We start from the raw sequence: 17,314 nt of genomic DNA on the forward strand, positions 1-17,314 counted from the left end.
TGATAGAGGAGCCAATGAGGAGAGGTGCTATGCTGGACCTTGTTCTCACCAACAAGGAGGGGCTGGTGGGGAGTGTGAAGCTCACGGGCAGCCTTGGCTGCAGTGACCATGAAATGGTGGAGTTCAAGATCCTTAGGGCAGCAAGGAGGACACACAACAAGCTTGCTACCCTGGACGTCAGGAGAGCAGACTTTGGCCTCTTCAGAGATCTGCTTGGCAGAGTAGCACAGGATAAAGTCCTGGATGGAAGAGGGGCCCAAGAAAGCTGGCTAATATTCAAGGATCACCTCCTCCAAGCTCAGGAGTGATGCATCTTAACAAAGAGGAAGTCAGGTAAGAACACCAGGAAGCCTGCATGAATGAACAAGGAGCTCCTGAACAAGCTGAAACACACAGAAAACACCTTTAGAGGGTGGAAGCAAGGACAGGTAGCCTGGGAGGAAGACAGAGAAACTGTCTGAGCAGCCAGGGATCAGGTTAGGAAGGCCAAAGCCCTGATAGAATTAGATCTGGCCAGGGATGTCAAGGACAACAAGAAAATCTTCTACAGGTACATCAGTGATATAAGGAAGACTATGGAAAATGTGGGCCCTCTCTGGAAGGAAACGGGAGACCTGGTTACCCAGGATATGGAGAAGGCTGAGGTACTCAACGAATTTTTTGACTCAGTCTTCACTAGCAAGTGCTCCAGCCACATCACCCAAGATGCAGAAGGCAAAGGCAAGATTGAAGAAATGCCCACTGTAGGAGATCAGGTTCGAGACCATCTAAGGAACCTGAACGTGCACAAGTCCATGGGACCTGATGAGATGCATCCGTGAGTCCTGAGGGAACTGGCAGATGAAGTAGCTAAGCCACTATCCATCATATTTGAGAAGTTGTGGCAGTCTGGTGAAGTTCCCACTGACTGGAAAAGGGGAAACATAACCCCCATTTTTAAAAAGGGGAAAAAGAAAGACCAAGGGGACTACAGGCCAGTCAGTCTCATCTCTGTGTCCAGCAAAATCATGGATCGGATCCTCCTGGAAACTGTGCTAGGGCACATGGAAATAAGGAGGTGATTGGTGACAGCCAACATGGCTTCGTTAAGGGAAAACCGTGCCTGATGAATTTGGTGGCCTTCTACGATGGGTCACAGCATTGGTGGATAAGGGAAGAGCAACTGACATCATCTACCTGGGCTTCTGCAAAGCATCTGACACTGTCCCACACAACATCCTTGTCTCTAAATTGGAGAGACATGGATTTGATGGATGGACCACTCAGTGGATAAGGAACTGGCTGGGTGGTTGCACTCAAAGAGCTGCAGTCAACAGCTCAATGTCCAAGTGGAGAGCAGGGACAAGTGGTGTTCCTCAGGGGTTGGTGTTGGGACTAGCACTGTTTAACATCTTTGTTGGCAACACAGACAGTGGGATTGAGTGCACCCTCAGCAAGTTTGCCAACGACACCAAGCTGTGTGGTGTGGTCAACACGCTGAAGGGCAGGGATGCCATCCACAGGGACCTTGACAGGCATGAGAGGTGGGACTGTGCAAACCTCATGAAGTTCAGCAAGGCCAAGTGCAACGGCCTGCACATGGGTTGGGGCAATCCCAGGCACAAATACAGGCTGAGAGGTCACTGGACTGAGAGCAGCCCTGCAGAGAAGGACTTGGGGGTAATACTCGATGAAAAACTGAATATGAGCCAGCAATGTGCACTCGCAACCCAGAAAGCCAACTGTATCCTGGGCTGCATCAAAAGAACTGTGGCCAGCAGGTCAAGGGAGGTGATTCTCCCACTCTACTCTGCTCTCGTGAGACCCCACCTGGAGTACTGTGTCCAGCACCGGGACCCCCAACATAAGATGGGCATGGATCTGCCTAAATGAGTCCAGAGGAGGGCATGAAGATGATCAGGGGGCTGGAGCACCTCCCTTATGAGGACAGGCTGAGAGAGTTGGGGTTGTTCAGCCCAGAGAAGAGAAGGCTCCAGGGAGACCTTATAGCAGCCTTCCAGTACTTAAAGGGGGCCGACAGGAAAGACGGGGAGGGACTCTTTATCAGGGAGTGTAGGGATATGACGAGGGTAACTATTTTAAACTGAAAGAGGGTAGATTTAGATTAGATATAAGGAAGAAATCCTTTACTGTGAAGGTGGTGAGACACTGGGACAGGTTGCCCACAGAAGTTGTGGATGCCCCCTCCCTGGAAGTGTTCAAGGCCTTTGACGGGGCTTTGAGCAACCTGATCTTGTGGAAGGTGTCCCTGCCCTTAGCAGGGTGCTTGGAACTAGATGATCTTTAACTTCCAACCCAAACCATTCTATGACTCTATGAATTAAAAAACAGATTGAAAAGGAAGTTAAAAAAAATCCTGTTTTCAGAGTGTAGATTTGGTACACAACAGAATCAAGAAAGCCCCCTCCTCTTCCATTATTTCCAGTTGCTTCATATGTAAAATTTCTCCCTGTTTTTTCCTCTTGTAAGTACTGTATTTGGCACTAACAAATTCTTACCTTGGACAGTGCTTCATCATGCACAACTGTATTGGTTGTTAAAAGTACAAGAACTGTCTGGAGCAATTTAAGTTCTTCAAGACTATTTTCCATCAGTTGCCAAAGCATATTAATAATGTTTCCTGCTGCAGCCTACAAAGAAATAGTTTTTTGCCAACAATTAAGATGTTTACATACTGGTATATCATGTGTACACATGTAGGAATAACATTCTCATAAATGCATATCATAACTGAATTTGCCTGTTTCTCTACACCATAGGACTACACTGAGAACTCAAAGACAATTTCATTGTCCCTAGCTTCCCCAAATATTTTTAAAGAATTAACAGCAGAAATCTCTTCATGTGGAGTCCATATTAAAGAGCATAGTTCATCTACTACTTGGAAATATAGAAGAGACCATACAAAGACATTTTACCCTCAAAATTCATTCATATCAGGGAAACAACAGTACAATTTTACACTATGCAAGCACAACTGAAGGTATATTTTAACTGTATTATTTTCACCAGCTTCTTAACACCCTATATATGCAGTACCATAATATATCATGTCATTTGCAGTTGCAGGAAACATGCATCCATTTTATCTTACTTTTATAAGTAAAATGTAATGAAAACATAATACATAATACATAATGTTAACATGCAGAGTAAATTCTGTGGATGCAACTTGAAGAATTACATTTATCAAGTACCATTACATGTTCTGTTCCTGTAGTGTAAGAATGCAAACTAAATTAGCTAGTTTGAATTTTCATTATTTTCCTTCTAGAAGTTACTAATGTTTCCTCACCTGTTTTTCTTCTTTTTCTTTTTTCCCCCCAAAAGTCAAAAGGTTTTCTTTTAAATTACATTTTTTTAAAAACAGATATGAGCAAAATACTTTGCAGACTGTGTTCATTATAATATAAACAGCCTTCTAAAAAACGAGCATTCACCTTCCATTTGAGGCCTGTATTTCTCACACTGGAATACTTATGTATTTAAAGATTGATCTTACCTCTGAAACAACTTCATGGGACATGAGCCTCTGTATGGCTGCTAGACACAGCTGAGTGATCTTTGGTTCCTTTGTTCCACAACCCATTAGAAAAGGTTGGACTACCTCTGAGCTGTTCTCTTTCAATGCTTTCAAAAAGAGATATGGAAGCAGTCAATGTTTAATACTTTGAGGAATACAATGCAAAATTTGTTAATCGTACCTGTTAACAAAAAGAAATCTCCAGTCTTGGAAATTTGGGATTTACTCTTGCACCAAAGGGAAAAGCCAAGTGAAGATAGGCACTGGGCTTCCACAACTCATTTCCACAATTACCCTGGCTGAGGCTCAAATCCCAAGCACCTTCTGCCTTACACACTGAAGTGACTTTCTCTTTCCAAATCCAAAATGTCCATTTGGTTAGTAAGAAGCTGTAAGGTTCTCCCCACCCCAGCGCTTTCTCTGGCCTTGCAGTGGTGACCAGCCTCAGGCTGGTATAGCCTTCTCCTGCTCTGCTTCACTTCAGCACCAAATTCAAAGGCAACACGAAGTGTGGCACAGAGACACATACCAAAGCACGTGGCACAAAGGGTAATAGCAAAGTGGCACCAGCAAAACAGAACAAGAGAGAGACAGGACTGTTTGTATCCTGGGTATGTACACTGGCTATGACTTTTTCAGCCAGTGTTTTAGTGAGAAGGGGCAGCTTCTTAAAATGAAGCTTTGTCAGGAGAAAACACAAGTTTCATTAAGTTATCTTTTTTTTTTTTTTTTTTTTAAGGAGAAGGAACTTCACAATGAATACCACATTCCACACTGACATTTTTAAAAGTTTTTCCCCATAACAGTAATTCTAGAGATTGGAGATAAACTTCATAAAATTAAAAAAAGAATAAAATATTTCTGAAAGATGAAAGGAAAGCATGACTGACTGATGAGTGCTCTTCTGTTTGCAGCCATGGTTGTTGATTCATGCAATCTTTTAAGATTTTAGCTGCTCATCACCATTTCAGATACTAAAAATTTCCTCACAGTTGAAAGCTTAATGTGTGTTCTTACACTGTCACACACTGTGTTTTAGTCTATGTGTAATACGAGGAATGTGTTCATTATAGTTTCACACACATCTTTAGAGCATAGATTTTACCACAAACAAAAGCTACATTCTCACATAAAAATGCAAGCATGATCTATTTTGTTTTTTCTACTGAGCAATTTGAAGTTTAGCTCACAAGAAGGAGTGATTAAGTATCACAATAACTAATTTGGAAAAAAAAAAAAAAGAAACACCAAGATAAAAAACACAAAAATATATTTGAGTGATATTTTTCAGCTGAAGCACTAACACGACCAAAAGTTGCTACGAAAAAAAATAGGCTAGTATAAATTATAAATGTCAACTTTTTATAAGGTAATAAGGTGATATTAACATATATACAGTCCATAGTTTCATCAAACTCTTCAGAGCCAGTATAGGCTCTACATGCAGTTGACAGGCTGCCCTTGCACCAAATGCCTAATCAAACGTCGACATAAATGTGAATGAATACATAGGTTCACTGCCTGTTTAACAATCTGCTTTGATTTCAACAGATTTTTTTAACTGTTAAGCAAATAAATCTGCTTTTAAAATGTACAGTATAATCCACATCCACCGATATTGTTCTTTTACGAAACACTCCATGATTTTCAAATTGAAAACAAAACATCGGCTACTTTATCAAAAATGGAAGTTTGTTACCAATTAAGACATATAATTTAAGCATCTAATTGTCAGTGTCTACATGTGAGCTAGATATCTAAGCTGCCTTTATAACCTATGAACACTTACAACACATGGCTAATAGAGCCTGAAGAGCTCACTCTAACATGGGCACCAATGCTTCTTCACTCATATAAGTTTCTGAATTGCCACTAAATTCTAACTATCAAGCAGAAAGAAGAAAGCAAAATTTTTAAAAAGATATCACAAAACATATATCTTAAGACTCATTATAAAGTTCCGAATGACAAAAATAGCATAAGAGTTAATAAATAACAAGACAAAAGAATTTAAATATTTTACAGTATTTTTCCTATAATTCATTAAAAACAATAGGATTTTTATTTTATGAAGGTGAAAAATTAATGTTTCATAGATCTGGTTTGGTACCAATCATTATATTAGCTTCAGTCTTAAAATACACAAAAGTTTTCTTGTATCCAGGTCTGCTTCCATTTTGCTACCAAAATTATGTTAGAATATGTTAAAGAAGTCTATCATAATGAAACACATCAAAAAAAGAAGTTTTGGGAAAGTAAAACTTACTCCTTCATTCCATCAGTGATATTATAATTCTAATTTTTTAAAAGAACTTCTAAAACTAAAGTATGAATTGCACATTTCAGACCCACGTGGAAATAATTTCTCACATAATTTCTGTGATATAAAGCACAAGATGACTTCTCTTTTGGAATTACTCAAATCCTCATAAATAAATTATAAAGCATGTACAGACTGCCAAGAATGAAGACTTCGAAACTGCTCAACTTAACTTTTCCAAGAGAAAGAAAGAAGTTAGATCAACAACCTCTCTGTTTTGGCAAGTTAAACACATCTCACCAGACATAATAAAGTTTTTTAAGATTGCATCTATTTCCTAAAAATTATAATCCTATACAGTGTAATGCTTCAAGAAAGCATCAGGTCAGCTCATTCAAAACAATGTGATACAGTTCCTCTCATCTATTTTAGTGAAATGATAGTTTACAACAAAATACAAAGAAAAATCATATCCTGATCAAAATATTTATTTGGATTACTAGAATGTCTAGTAGATGTTCTTAAATCATCTAGCAGTCAAAAAGTATCTGCTTCATAAGATTTCACAATTACAGTAGACTTCTGCAGTTTTATTATTACTAAAGTATACATACTGTCTTCCTCAAAAAAAAGATTTTAAATAGAAGATAGGAGACAACAGGTATCTTGACATTAACTTATCTACAAGATTAGGTTACAATTAATACCTCAAAATATACAAGAGTCCATAAAGAATTGGGACTGTTTAATGGCATTATGTTTAAACTGTGGAATGTTAGGATAACGTTCAGGCAAAGTGTATGTTCCCCTCTGTTCCACAGTTTCTTACTGGGAAAAAAGTTATTACCCTATTAGCAAAAATTAACTAATCAAAATAACTTTTAGGATCAGCTGGTTTTCCAAACCTCATACAAACAAATCTGCACAGGTTTTCTGATGAATGAAATAAATACTAACTACATTCTAGTTTAAACCTTCCACAGGAAAAGTACCTACAAAATTTGACCAAGTACCAGAAAGCATTCCCTCAAAACGACAGAAGTAAAGATGGCAGTCTTTACTTTATCCCTGCCCAAAATCAAAGATCTTTCACATCTCTTCACTTTGAAATGAAGATTAAATCCAAAGAATACTTCAGGATTACAAACTAACTTTCTAAAATAAAAAAGTTCTTTACACAGTAATACACTGAAAAACGTTGACAGCTTCCCAAATGGCTAACTAGAATTTTCTCTTGTTCATTTGTGTATTTTGACATAGCTGACATTACCTGGCATAGTTTTCCCACTTATGTCAGCATTCATGACAGCAGTAAAAACAAAGAAAATAAACAAATAAAAAAAGAGGCATTAAAGTGAAATATTAAGGGGTGGGACTGCTACTTCAAATAATTCTAGAAAGTGCCTCCTTACCAATATCTGATTTACATACCTCAAAACAAGAAATAGTTTTACATCTATTTCATTTGGGCTTTTCAAATAATTTATCATTTTAAGGATTCTGACTACAGCTTGGGTAGACACTCAAGTATTAATACAGGATGAGGAGGAGAAGGCTGAGGGGAGACCTCATCACTCTCTACAGCTACCTGAAAGGACATTGTAGAGAGGTTGGTGCTGGTCTCTTCTCACAGGTAATTAGCAATAGAACAAGAGGGAATGGCTTTAAACTGCAACAGGGGAGTTTAGACTGGACATTAGGAAAAAATTTTTCACAGAAAGAGTGGTCAGACAGTGGAATAGGCTGCCCAGGGAGGTGGTGGAGTCACCATCCCTGGATGTGTTTAAGGGTCGTTTGGATGAGATGTTGGGGGATATGGTGTAGGGGAGAACTTTGTAGAGTAGGGCTGATGGTTGGACTCGATGATCCCAAGGGTCTTTTCCAACCTGAATGATTCTGTGAACATTCAAATCTGGCCAGAGGCTTTACCAGCAATTGGCAAGAAGCCATCAATTTACATGCTATTTAATAAAGCTGAAGAAAGTCTGAGACACTGTTTTAAGTACTTACAAAGCTGCAACTCACAAGATATTGCCTGTCCCTCAAGGCAATGATACATCTTAAATTGAATGACCTTGTCTCAGATTAAGATAGACTTTTCGCTGCCAGGCACAAGTCTCCAAAGGCTAGACTCATACTAAACACACAGATGAGGATCATACTGCAGAACTCCACACAGAGCATTCAACAGCTGTGGTGGACGTAGACAGTAAATAAAACACTGGAGTCTAAGTATTTCATGCTATTTTGCTAAGTGGATGATTATTTTTGTAGAGCCACAAATGAAAACAGAGACCTTCCTCATCATCAGTATAGCACTAACATGCAGCAGAAGTAGTACTTAAAAATTCTCATGCTACTGGATTTTTTGCTAGGTGCCTGAAAGTAAAGCATCACTGATATAACACACACTAAAAGACATGTAGGATTATTACACATAACCAAGACACCTTTTTAACATTTTGATCTGTAACCCAAGTTTATTTTTTCCATTGCATTGCAAATAATTACCTGCCAAAATATCAGTGTTCCGTGCAGCTATTGTTTTCACTTTTATTATTCCTGATTCAGCAGCCTTGAAGAGAAGAAAATAAGTAGTTTAGATGCTATTTCATACAACAATGTCTGGAAAGAAATAAGAATATTGAAGATAAATAAAAAATGTAGTCTCAGGGCAAAAATGTTTTTCTAGTATTTTCAGTAAGCAGAGATAATGCAAAAGTGAAATCGTTGTAGCTTCGGGAATTCCCTTCCAGAATTCCACAGGAAGGGGTTTATTCTGTGGTTCAGAATTTTTATGAATCACAACTCTCACTGTATTACTTTCTAGTCCTACAAAGAAAAATCACTAGTAAACAAAAAAACCACGTTACAGTCTCTGTACAGTTTCAAACTGTGAAACAACTACCATGATGTATATAATCTGTCACATTCATCGGGTTGAAATGCTGAAGAACTGATAACACTTTCACTAACAACCAGGATCAGAATGAAAGCCATTTCCCCGTGGCTTTTGTATCCTGAATGCCCTACACAAATTATATCAGGGCAATACCATAAGGAAGGCTTCCTAACAATACTCTCCATTCTTCCTGACATGACATACAATCCACATCAACAGCTCCTCCCCTTTCCCCGTAAGCCTGACCTGACAGACAAACAGCATCCTCCTCTCCCTCATGCACCCCTTCAACGGGACCCAGGGCTGCAGACGTGCAGGTTGAGGGATGCGTGTGCACAGACTGGCTGGATGACAACCAGGTGCTGCAGAGCTGAGCAGCCCACCGAGGAGACCACATACTGCTGCGAGGGAACAGCAATTCCCTCTTCGATTGTCCATAAGTGCTTCCCAGCATAGAACGCTGAAGTCGTGTTCTCTAATGAGATCAAACCAAACTGAAAATATAACATTGAGGCTTTGCAATTCAAAATTATGATTTCTGACAAGTTTTGTGTACAAAACACAAAAATACATTGCAAATGGCACCTTTCTAATTTTCAGTTCCATTAATATGCTATAAACCTCTTGAAAGAATTAAAGAAATCATGTTCAATATGCTGTACACCAAAATAAATGCAACAGGTTTTCCCAAACAATAGGAAGCAAATTGCTGGAAAACACTGTTCTGACAAATTTGAAAGTACATTTCCCCTTTTATTTCAGCTTCGTACTTCTGCATACTTCCCATAATAAATGTTTCCATTTTTCCTCTGATATTACTATTTAAAGAAGGGTGCCATCACTATATAGAACAGATTAGAGAAGCAGACAAGCTGTGGCAGCAGAAATGCAAAAGCGACAGTACATGAAGTTCTACCGAGTAGTAATATTCCCCATTCATCAAAACACTACTCCAACAAGATTTCCCAGAAAGTCAGGTTAAGATGACTGTACAAATTCATAATCAAATATTTTAAGAGTTGATATATATATTTATCAAAATAGCTAAATTGGAAATACAGAACTGAAATTTTCAACTCTTTTCTTTTTTTTTTTTTTAATTTCCTCAAACACAGAAATACTAAACACTCAAGACCATTTAAGGGACTTGTGAAATTCTGGATAATTATTTAAGCTTTGCTGAACACAGTGTTTCTACTTTAAAAATACAGACAGAATAATATCCAGAATGCCTCAACTAACATACAACATGATCAAATGAGCATAAAGCAGTATCTTTCACATAATTAAAATGAAGAGTGCCAAACGCAGTTCTCATTTATTTTAATTATGTTAACTTAATGCACTGAAGTGTCTTCAGTTTCAAGTCAATCCCCATTCTTCTTCAGTTATAAATTGTCAGCTAATTTGGGGGGGGGGGGGGGGTGTCTTGTCAAAACAAATTGTTCCTATTAATTAATATGAAGGATTTGTCACAGTCCAACTTCAATTATCTGCAAACTAAAAATCATCATCTACTGACAATCGATTTCTTTCTTGCCAGGAGTGACAAACTCACTCTGAATCAAAGAAATATTAAGCCTGCCCACATGTGTGACATTTGCAAACATGGTGCACTCCGCACAAAGACGGAAAAAATTATTTCCAACATGTTTCACAGTTGTTTCCATGCTAGCTTTATATAAAATAGCATATTAAAAAAAACCTAAGACAAAACAACATATATTAAGACTTTTTACTACCGCTCTGAATATAACAGATAGAATTTCCTGTATCTCATGGAGAAAAACTATGATTATCTGCCTTATGCTATATTTTCTATTTAGAATCCCAATTCAAAATGTTTACAGTTAAAAACTAGTTGCGCTGCACACATTCTACAAAAAAATCCTCCCTTATATATGTAAAAAGGTCCATATATTAACATTTACAAAAAATTACCTCAGTTGATCACAAATAACCAGTAAAAAAATGAGACTATACACAGTTACCAGGCTATTCTGTATACATCAGTATAAAAGTGGATTTCGACTGCATCAGTTTAACTTGGCAAATTAAAAGAGATATTAATAGATTTTAAGTTTACAAATTTAGATCAACTGCCGCAGCACTCTCTGGGATACTGCCCCATTAGAAAAAGGATTTTTAGAACAACGTTCATCAAGGAAATGGCCAGCATCATACTGTTTATGTATGGGTACAAATATGATAATTTACTTTCACACAAACATAAGGCACCAAGTTTTTAAAGCAGTCAGCACTACTAAAAGTAACATTAACAGTTTCCCTTAGTATCGCAGCTAATATTAGTTTAATGAGCAAGTCAGTTAATGTCTTAATTTTAAAGAGAAGCAAATACACGTAATTCCTGTAATGTAACAAAGCTCAAATGTACGTGAAACCTTCAGTCAATTAGATTTCTTTCTCTGCTACTTTAATAATTGTGAAATGAACTGATGTAAAATGTCCCAAACACACACTTGGCATTATTGAGTTTTGCTTCATATTTCTGCTGAAGCAACTACAGCACTCAGTTTGAGGAGAAGAAATACCAATGAAGAACTGAAACTGACTCTCGGTGATAGCCTATAGTCAAGTCAATCTCTTCCGGTACTTTGATTTGTTTTTAATCAAACACTCTCACAGCAAAATTCAACAGGACCCTCCAGGCTCAAGCACTTGCCCCATCATCTTTGTGCTTTCTTGGAACTTACCAAGTATTTGCTGATTATGTGGAAATCACCCTTCACAGAAAGCAAAGTAAGGCAAACGCAGAATTTATGTACAAAAAAAATATCAAGACACACATAGTGCAGTTCCAAGTAGACTGAAAAGAAGCCTGTGCGTATCTACCTCCTGGCCTCAAAGTTCCTCTCCCAAGGTACAGTCTGACAACAACATTCACAGCTTGCTGAGAACCTCACCCTAAAGCCACCTTATAGACAGAGGCTCTCTGCACAAGAGAGACCAGGATGTTGAAATCCACAGAGATTTTCAAACCCAGTTTTAAGAGTTTCTCAGATCCAAACCTCTTCCCCTCCTCACTGATTTCTCAGTTGTCAGTTCAAACAGGGAAGAACTTCAGGCTTCCTGACATTAGATGTTCTGTGAGCATCTTCCAAATTCTGGGAAATTTTAACCCTTGTGCAGGGCCAAATCCACCAACTAGGTAACACAGACAGGTAATATCTGCTCAGACACCCAGCAAGCAAAGATTTAACCTATTCTCAAGCAGAATCAACATTTTCCAACATCCAGGTAACATTCAAGACCTAAATTTCTCCACAGTATACTCTGTGTGACGCATATCCTCCTGGAAACTGTGCTAGGGCACATGGAAATAAGGAGGTGATTGGTGACAGCCAACATGGCTTCGTTAAGGGGAAATCATGCCCAACGAATTTGGTGGCCTTCTACGACGGGTCACAGCATTGGTGGATAAGGGAAGAGCAACTGACATCATCTACCTGGACTTCTGCAAAGCATCTGACACTGTCCCACACAACATCCTTGTCTCTAAATTGGAGAGACATGGATTTGATGGATGGACCACTCGGTGGGTGAGGAACTGGCTGGGTGGTTGCACTCAAAGAGCTGCAGTCAACAGCTCAATGTCCAAGTGGAGAGCAGGGACAAGTGGTGTTCCTCAGGGGTTGGTGTTGGGACTAGCACTGTTTAACATCTTTGTTGGCAACACAGACAGTGGGATTGAGTGCACCCTCAGCAAGTTTGCCAACGACACCAAGCTGTGTGGTGTGGTCAACACGCTGGAGGGCAGGGATGCCATCCACAGGGACCTTGACAGGCATGAGAGGTGGGACTGTGCAAACCTCATGAAGTTCAGCAAGGCCAAGTGCAACGGCCTGCACATGGGTTGGGGCAATCCCAGGCACAAATACAGGCTGAGAGGTCACTGGACTGAGAGCAGCCCTGCAGAGAAGGACTTGGGGGTAATACTCGATGAAAAACTGAATATGAGCCAGCAATGTGCACTCGCAACCCAGAAAGCCAACTGTATCCTGGGCTGCATCAAAAGAACTGTGGCCAGCAGGTCAAGGGAGGTGATTCTCCCACTCTACTCTGCTCTCGTGAGACCCCACCTGGAGTACTGTGTCCAGCACCGGGACCCCCAACATAAGATGGGCATGGATCTGCCTAAATGAGTCCAGAGGAGGGCATGAAGATGATCAGGGGGCTGGAGCACCTCCCTTATGAGGACAGGCTGAGAGAGTTGGGGTTGTTCAGCCCAGAGAAGAGAAGGTTTCGGGGAGACTTGTAGCAGCCTTCCAGTACTTAAATGGGCCTACAGGAAAGATGGGGAGGGACTCTTCATCAGGGAGTGTAGAGACAGGATGAGGGCTAACGGTTCTAAACTGAAAGAGGGTAAATTTAGATTAGATATTAGGAAGAAATTCTTTACTGTGAGGGTGGTGAGACACTGGAACAGGTTGCCCAAAGAGGTTGTGGATGCCCCCTCCCTGGCAGTAGTCAAGGCCAGGTTGGATGGGGCTTTGAGCAACCTGGTCTAGTGGAAGGTGTCCCTGTCAGTGGCAGAGGGGTTGGAACCAAATGATCTTTAACATCCCTTCCAACCCAAATCATTCTATGATTCTATGATATTTAAAGACCTATAACTCATAAATAGTATATGGAGGTATGCTGGGATATGCAGTTCTAGTAGCTACTGTTCAGGATGACGTAAACGCAAGTCACCCTTATCAGCTGCACAGTGGTAAGTGCAGGTGAAAGGCACTGCCTCCTCAAATCTGTCTTCCAGGGACACTGTGGAAGCTCTCAAACCCAACTGCAGTGGACAGTCTGCATTACAGAAAGATACCACTATAGCTAACTCCACGATCATGTTACTTGGCAGCCAAAGAATGGCTACAAGGAATAATGGTATGGCGCATGCTTGAACACGTAACTTTATAATTATTCAGCAGTTTTCTACTCACAGGCAAAGACAAAATGGAGCTCTACCACAATGCATATGGACAGGCAACCAAGGTCCCAGAAGGGTCAGCTGGGATCTGATCTGACAGCACATGAGTTGCTCCACAATAAACCCCAAGGATTTGCCCTTACTCTGGGGTAACTGTGAAAAAGCTACCCTTTTTTCATTGAAAAATAACAACATAGTTAACAACTTTTCATAAGGGAAAGATGACACAAAATTCTAATCTCAAATCTCTCTTACCAGTGACCCTTTTCAGAAAGTAAAAAGAACACCCACTGTCTCTGCCATACCACCAATTTTTCAAAAGTTTAAAAAAAGGGTTTTTAAAAAGGTTTTAAATGGATCAACTTGCTGATCTTCAAAGAAACTGCTATCTCACAATTAGGACCAGAATTCAGCACCTTTTTTTTTAAACCAAAAATTACATATACACATAAAGATATTTAACATAGCAACCAGGCATGTGCTAATTTCTACTAAGGATTGATCTAACATTTAAATATATTTTTGTATGAACTTCTAAATGTGATAGTATTGTTACCAAAAGTTAATAAAGAATTTCCACCGCTAGTGCTTTGAATTACCATTTGTGTTTTTATTGTACGTTCAGAGCAGATTGCTATCTCCAGAGATACTAAAATTGCTGTAAGGTTTGCAGCTCTTACTACACAAGCTTTTGATTTCTCTCTTCTAAAAAGAAAAGCATTCAGGAATGCTTTCAGGAATGATGGTCTGCGTTGGTATTTACATTACATTGTTTGCTAACCTTTTACTAAGATTGGATGAGAGTAATATATGTCATCTATGGTCACTTCCACATCTGTTACGTGAAATAAAAAGAGCAATTTTTTTCTATTCATCATTATCTGCCTTTCCAACTTGAACACTAACCCTATATCCAATAGTTTAGATAAGAGATCCTCCTGTCTAAAGTACAGTTTCACTTCATTGTTATTCTGGCTTGCTTTGCAAAAACACATTCTGGACCATTACTGTGCTGCTAAACTATTATTTGGAAAAAGGACACACTCAGAAAAAGCTCCACACTAAATCAACCTCATGAAAGCACTTGAGTATACCACATTTGCGTAAAAAAACACTGTACTTGCCTTCTGTATCTTCCTCCCCAGGAGTACAATCCCTACTCAGACCCTTCTCTTTTACATATGCTCACTCTACCTCTCTACCTGTGATTTAAACTGGTGAAATGCCAGTTCTGATCACACAGCATTGTGCACTCATAGGGATTTATTACACGGAATGATTTAATGTATTTGGATTAGAGCTTGCTCACATTCTACTGGCTTGGAGCAAAGCCTACCAGCTTTGCTCTGGGAATGGAGCACCACCCCCCCGTAAAGGCAGATACAGGCAGGGAGTACACAAACTGAATACTTAGGTCAAATGGACACATAGAAGCCCAAGGACCAGTCTCATTGAAAGGACATCCTCTATCAGGGTCACAGTGACTGAGGAAGGTTATTGATGACTGGGGAAAGGTATGCACTACACATCCTCTCCAGGGAGGGCAGGGAAGAGCTTTCAGGGCACTACAGGCCAGTCTGCTTCAGGTCACTCACTGGGACAAATCCTCCTGGAAGCTATTTCTAGGCACATGCAGGACAAGAAGATGGTTACGAACAGCCAACATGAATGTAGCATGAACCAAGAGCCAGTAGTGAGCCCTTGTAGCAATGCTGGGCTTATTAGCAAGAACATAGGCAGCCAGTCAAGGGGAGTCCTTCCCTCTCTTTGGCTCTTGTGGGACTGCTGGAGTAATACATCCAGTTTTAGACGCCCCGGTGCAAGAAAGCCATTGACATGTTGAGGCAAGTACAGTGGAGGTCAACCAAGACAGCTGGAGGATGGAGACTAGATAAGGAAATACTGTAATAGCTGCACTTTTTCAACCTGAGGAAGACAAGACTAAGGGCAGGGTCTGTTAACATCCACAGCTTCCTAAAGGCAGGCTGCAATGAACATGAAGCAGTTTGCGATCACTGTTCAGATGTGTGCTCCATCCTGGATACATGTACAAGTAGAGAAAGAAAGCAGGGAACACTGAAAGCAATAATGCACCTTTCAAATCACTTCATATTCTGCAATTCCTGAACAAGTTTCTCACTGTAATTTTTCTTCTACAGAATCTTAGTAATCATGGTAAAATAGTACTAATTTTCCTGTAAATTGAAATTGTATTTTGGTAAACCACTTTCACTACCACAAAACCTTCAATACAAAACCAGCTACAGTCTTCCAATTTCTTAAGTTTAGAATGTGATTTACATGAATTGTTGAACAGCCTGATTAACTTTTTTTTTTTAAAATCAAGAAATTAATATATTTGCTGGTTTTGCTTGCATTACCTTTATTTAGCATATAAAGACAAGAAATTGCAAACAGACCATCAGTCTCTATTCATATACAAAGTAGTTTCTTCAGCTGTTCACACTTTACCTGAGACAGAAGCAAAATTGCTCTGCTTTATTCTACATCATGATTTACTTGTGCCCAATGAAGGAAATAAATAGTGTACATTTCTGATCCCAACAACAGGCACACCAACAGCTGAAGATACCAAACTTAATTCCTGCTAGACTTGACTCTACTCAAGGATGGTGCCATTCTCAATTACCAGAGCTCCAATGCTTTGAGAAAAAATAAAAGCATTAACTGATTCTATTACACACTTTCTCCACCGATTCAAGATTTATGATATTGGAGGTTTTGTTTTGTTGTTTGTTTGTTTTAGAAAAACAACACACAACCTTGTTCATTTCCAGCTTTAGTGCAAGTGTATTAGTTGCCCTCATATTAAAAGTGCTCTTTCACTTGACAGGAGTGACTACTCTTCTGGCCCATTAATCTTCTGAAATTGTCAGTCTGCAGTATCAGCAGTCAATTCAGAATCCTGAAGGTTAACTGTCAGTAATGCCAGGAGAGGTGCCAGTGTTACCTAAATTATTCAGAGATGTTGTCTCTGGAGGTACCTCACTTGAGGTGAATGTGGAGGTAAAGATAATGAAATATAAATACTTCATATCAAGAGTTTTCATTCAACAATCAAAATATTACACCTCAGCTAGAAAAACCATCACATATAAATCAACAGAACAAATCAGAATGAATAACAAAACTACTCATTACTGAACAGCACTGATGTAGATAGAAAGGAAAAAAGCTAACCAAAACTTGATACAGAAGAAACACAGCCAATTAGCAACAAATTCTTAAGTTATACTTTTCCCACAATGAGATGTACCCTGTATTTTGTATTATTGTATATAACACAGTGTATAACATTAATATTATATATACATAGCCTATGGATGTCTTGAGAGTGCCCACGTCTACCATTAATGGATACTTGAGTGATCCATCAAGTACAACACAAATGATTATGTATCACTGAAATAAAGCACTTGAATTTTCATGACATACTTCTGTCACAACAATCATCATTCTACATTTAAAAAAAAAACCCACAACACCCCGTTTCAGAGCTTTAGAAGATTCACACTTGAAGTTCAAACTAATTTCGCCTTCAGCTTGTCGATCAGAACAGATGGGACCAGGGAACTCCTGAGGCTTTGCCACAAATACTATATTGAGTCACCCAGGCAGAGACAGCAATGCCTGTTTGCCAGGCACCTGGTAAAAAGAAACAAAAGT

General features: G+C 39.3%; 1 protein-coding gene across 8 annotated transcripts in view; it reads right to left on the reverse strand.

The window, feature by feature from the left end:
• MON2 (MON2 homolog, regulator of endosome-to-Golgi trafficking) overlaps window positions 1-17,314 on the reverse strand; it is a 132,491-nt gene that overhangs the window by 107,407 nt on the left and 7,770 nt on the right. For all 8 annotated transcript variants that reach the window (XM_074827338.1, XM_074827333.1, XM_074827332.1 and 5 more), the window contains exons 2-4: window positions 8,295-8,358; window positions 3,503-3,630; window positions 2,499-2,630 (exon numbers count right to left, since the gene is read on the reverse strand). In XM_074827338.1, the coding sequence (XP_074683439.1) occupies window positions 2,499-2,630; window positions 3,503-3,630; window positions 8,295-8,358 (324 nt within the window). The remainder of the gene's footprint in view (window positions 1-2,498; window positions 2,631-3,502; window positions 3,631-8,294; window positions 8,359-17,314) is intronic.

The sequence above is a fragment of the Strix aluco genome, chromosome 5 (assembly GCF_031877795.1).
Source record: "Strix aluco isolate bStrAlu1 chromosome 5, bStrAlu1.hap1, whole genome shotgun sequence".
Classification (NCBI taxonomy): domain Eukaryota; kingdom Metazoa; phylum Chordata; class Aves; order Strigiformes; family Strigidae; genus Strix; species Strix aluco.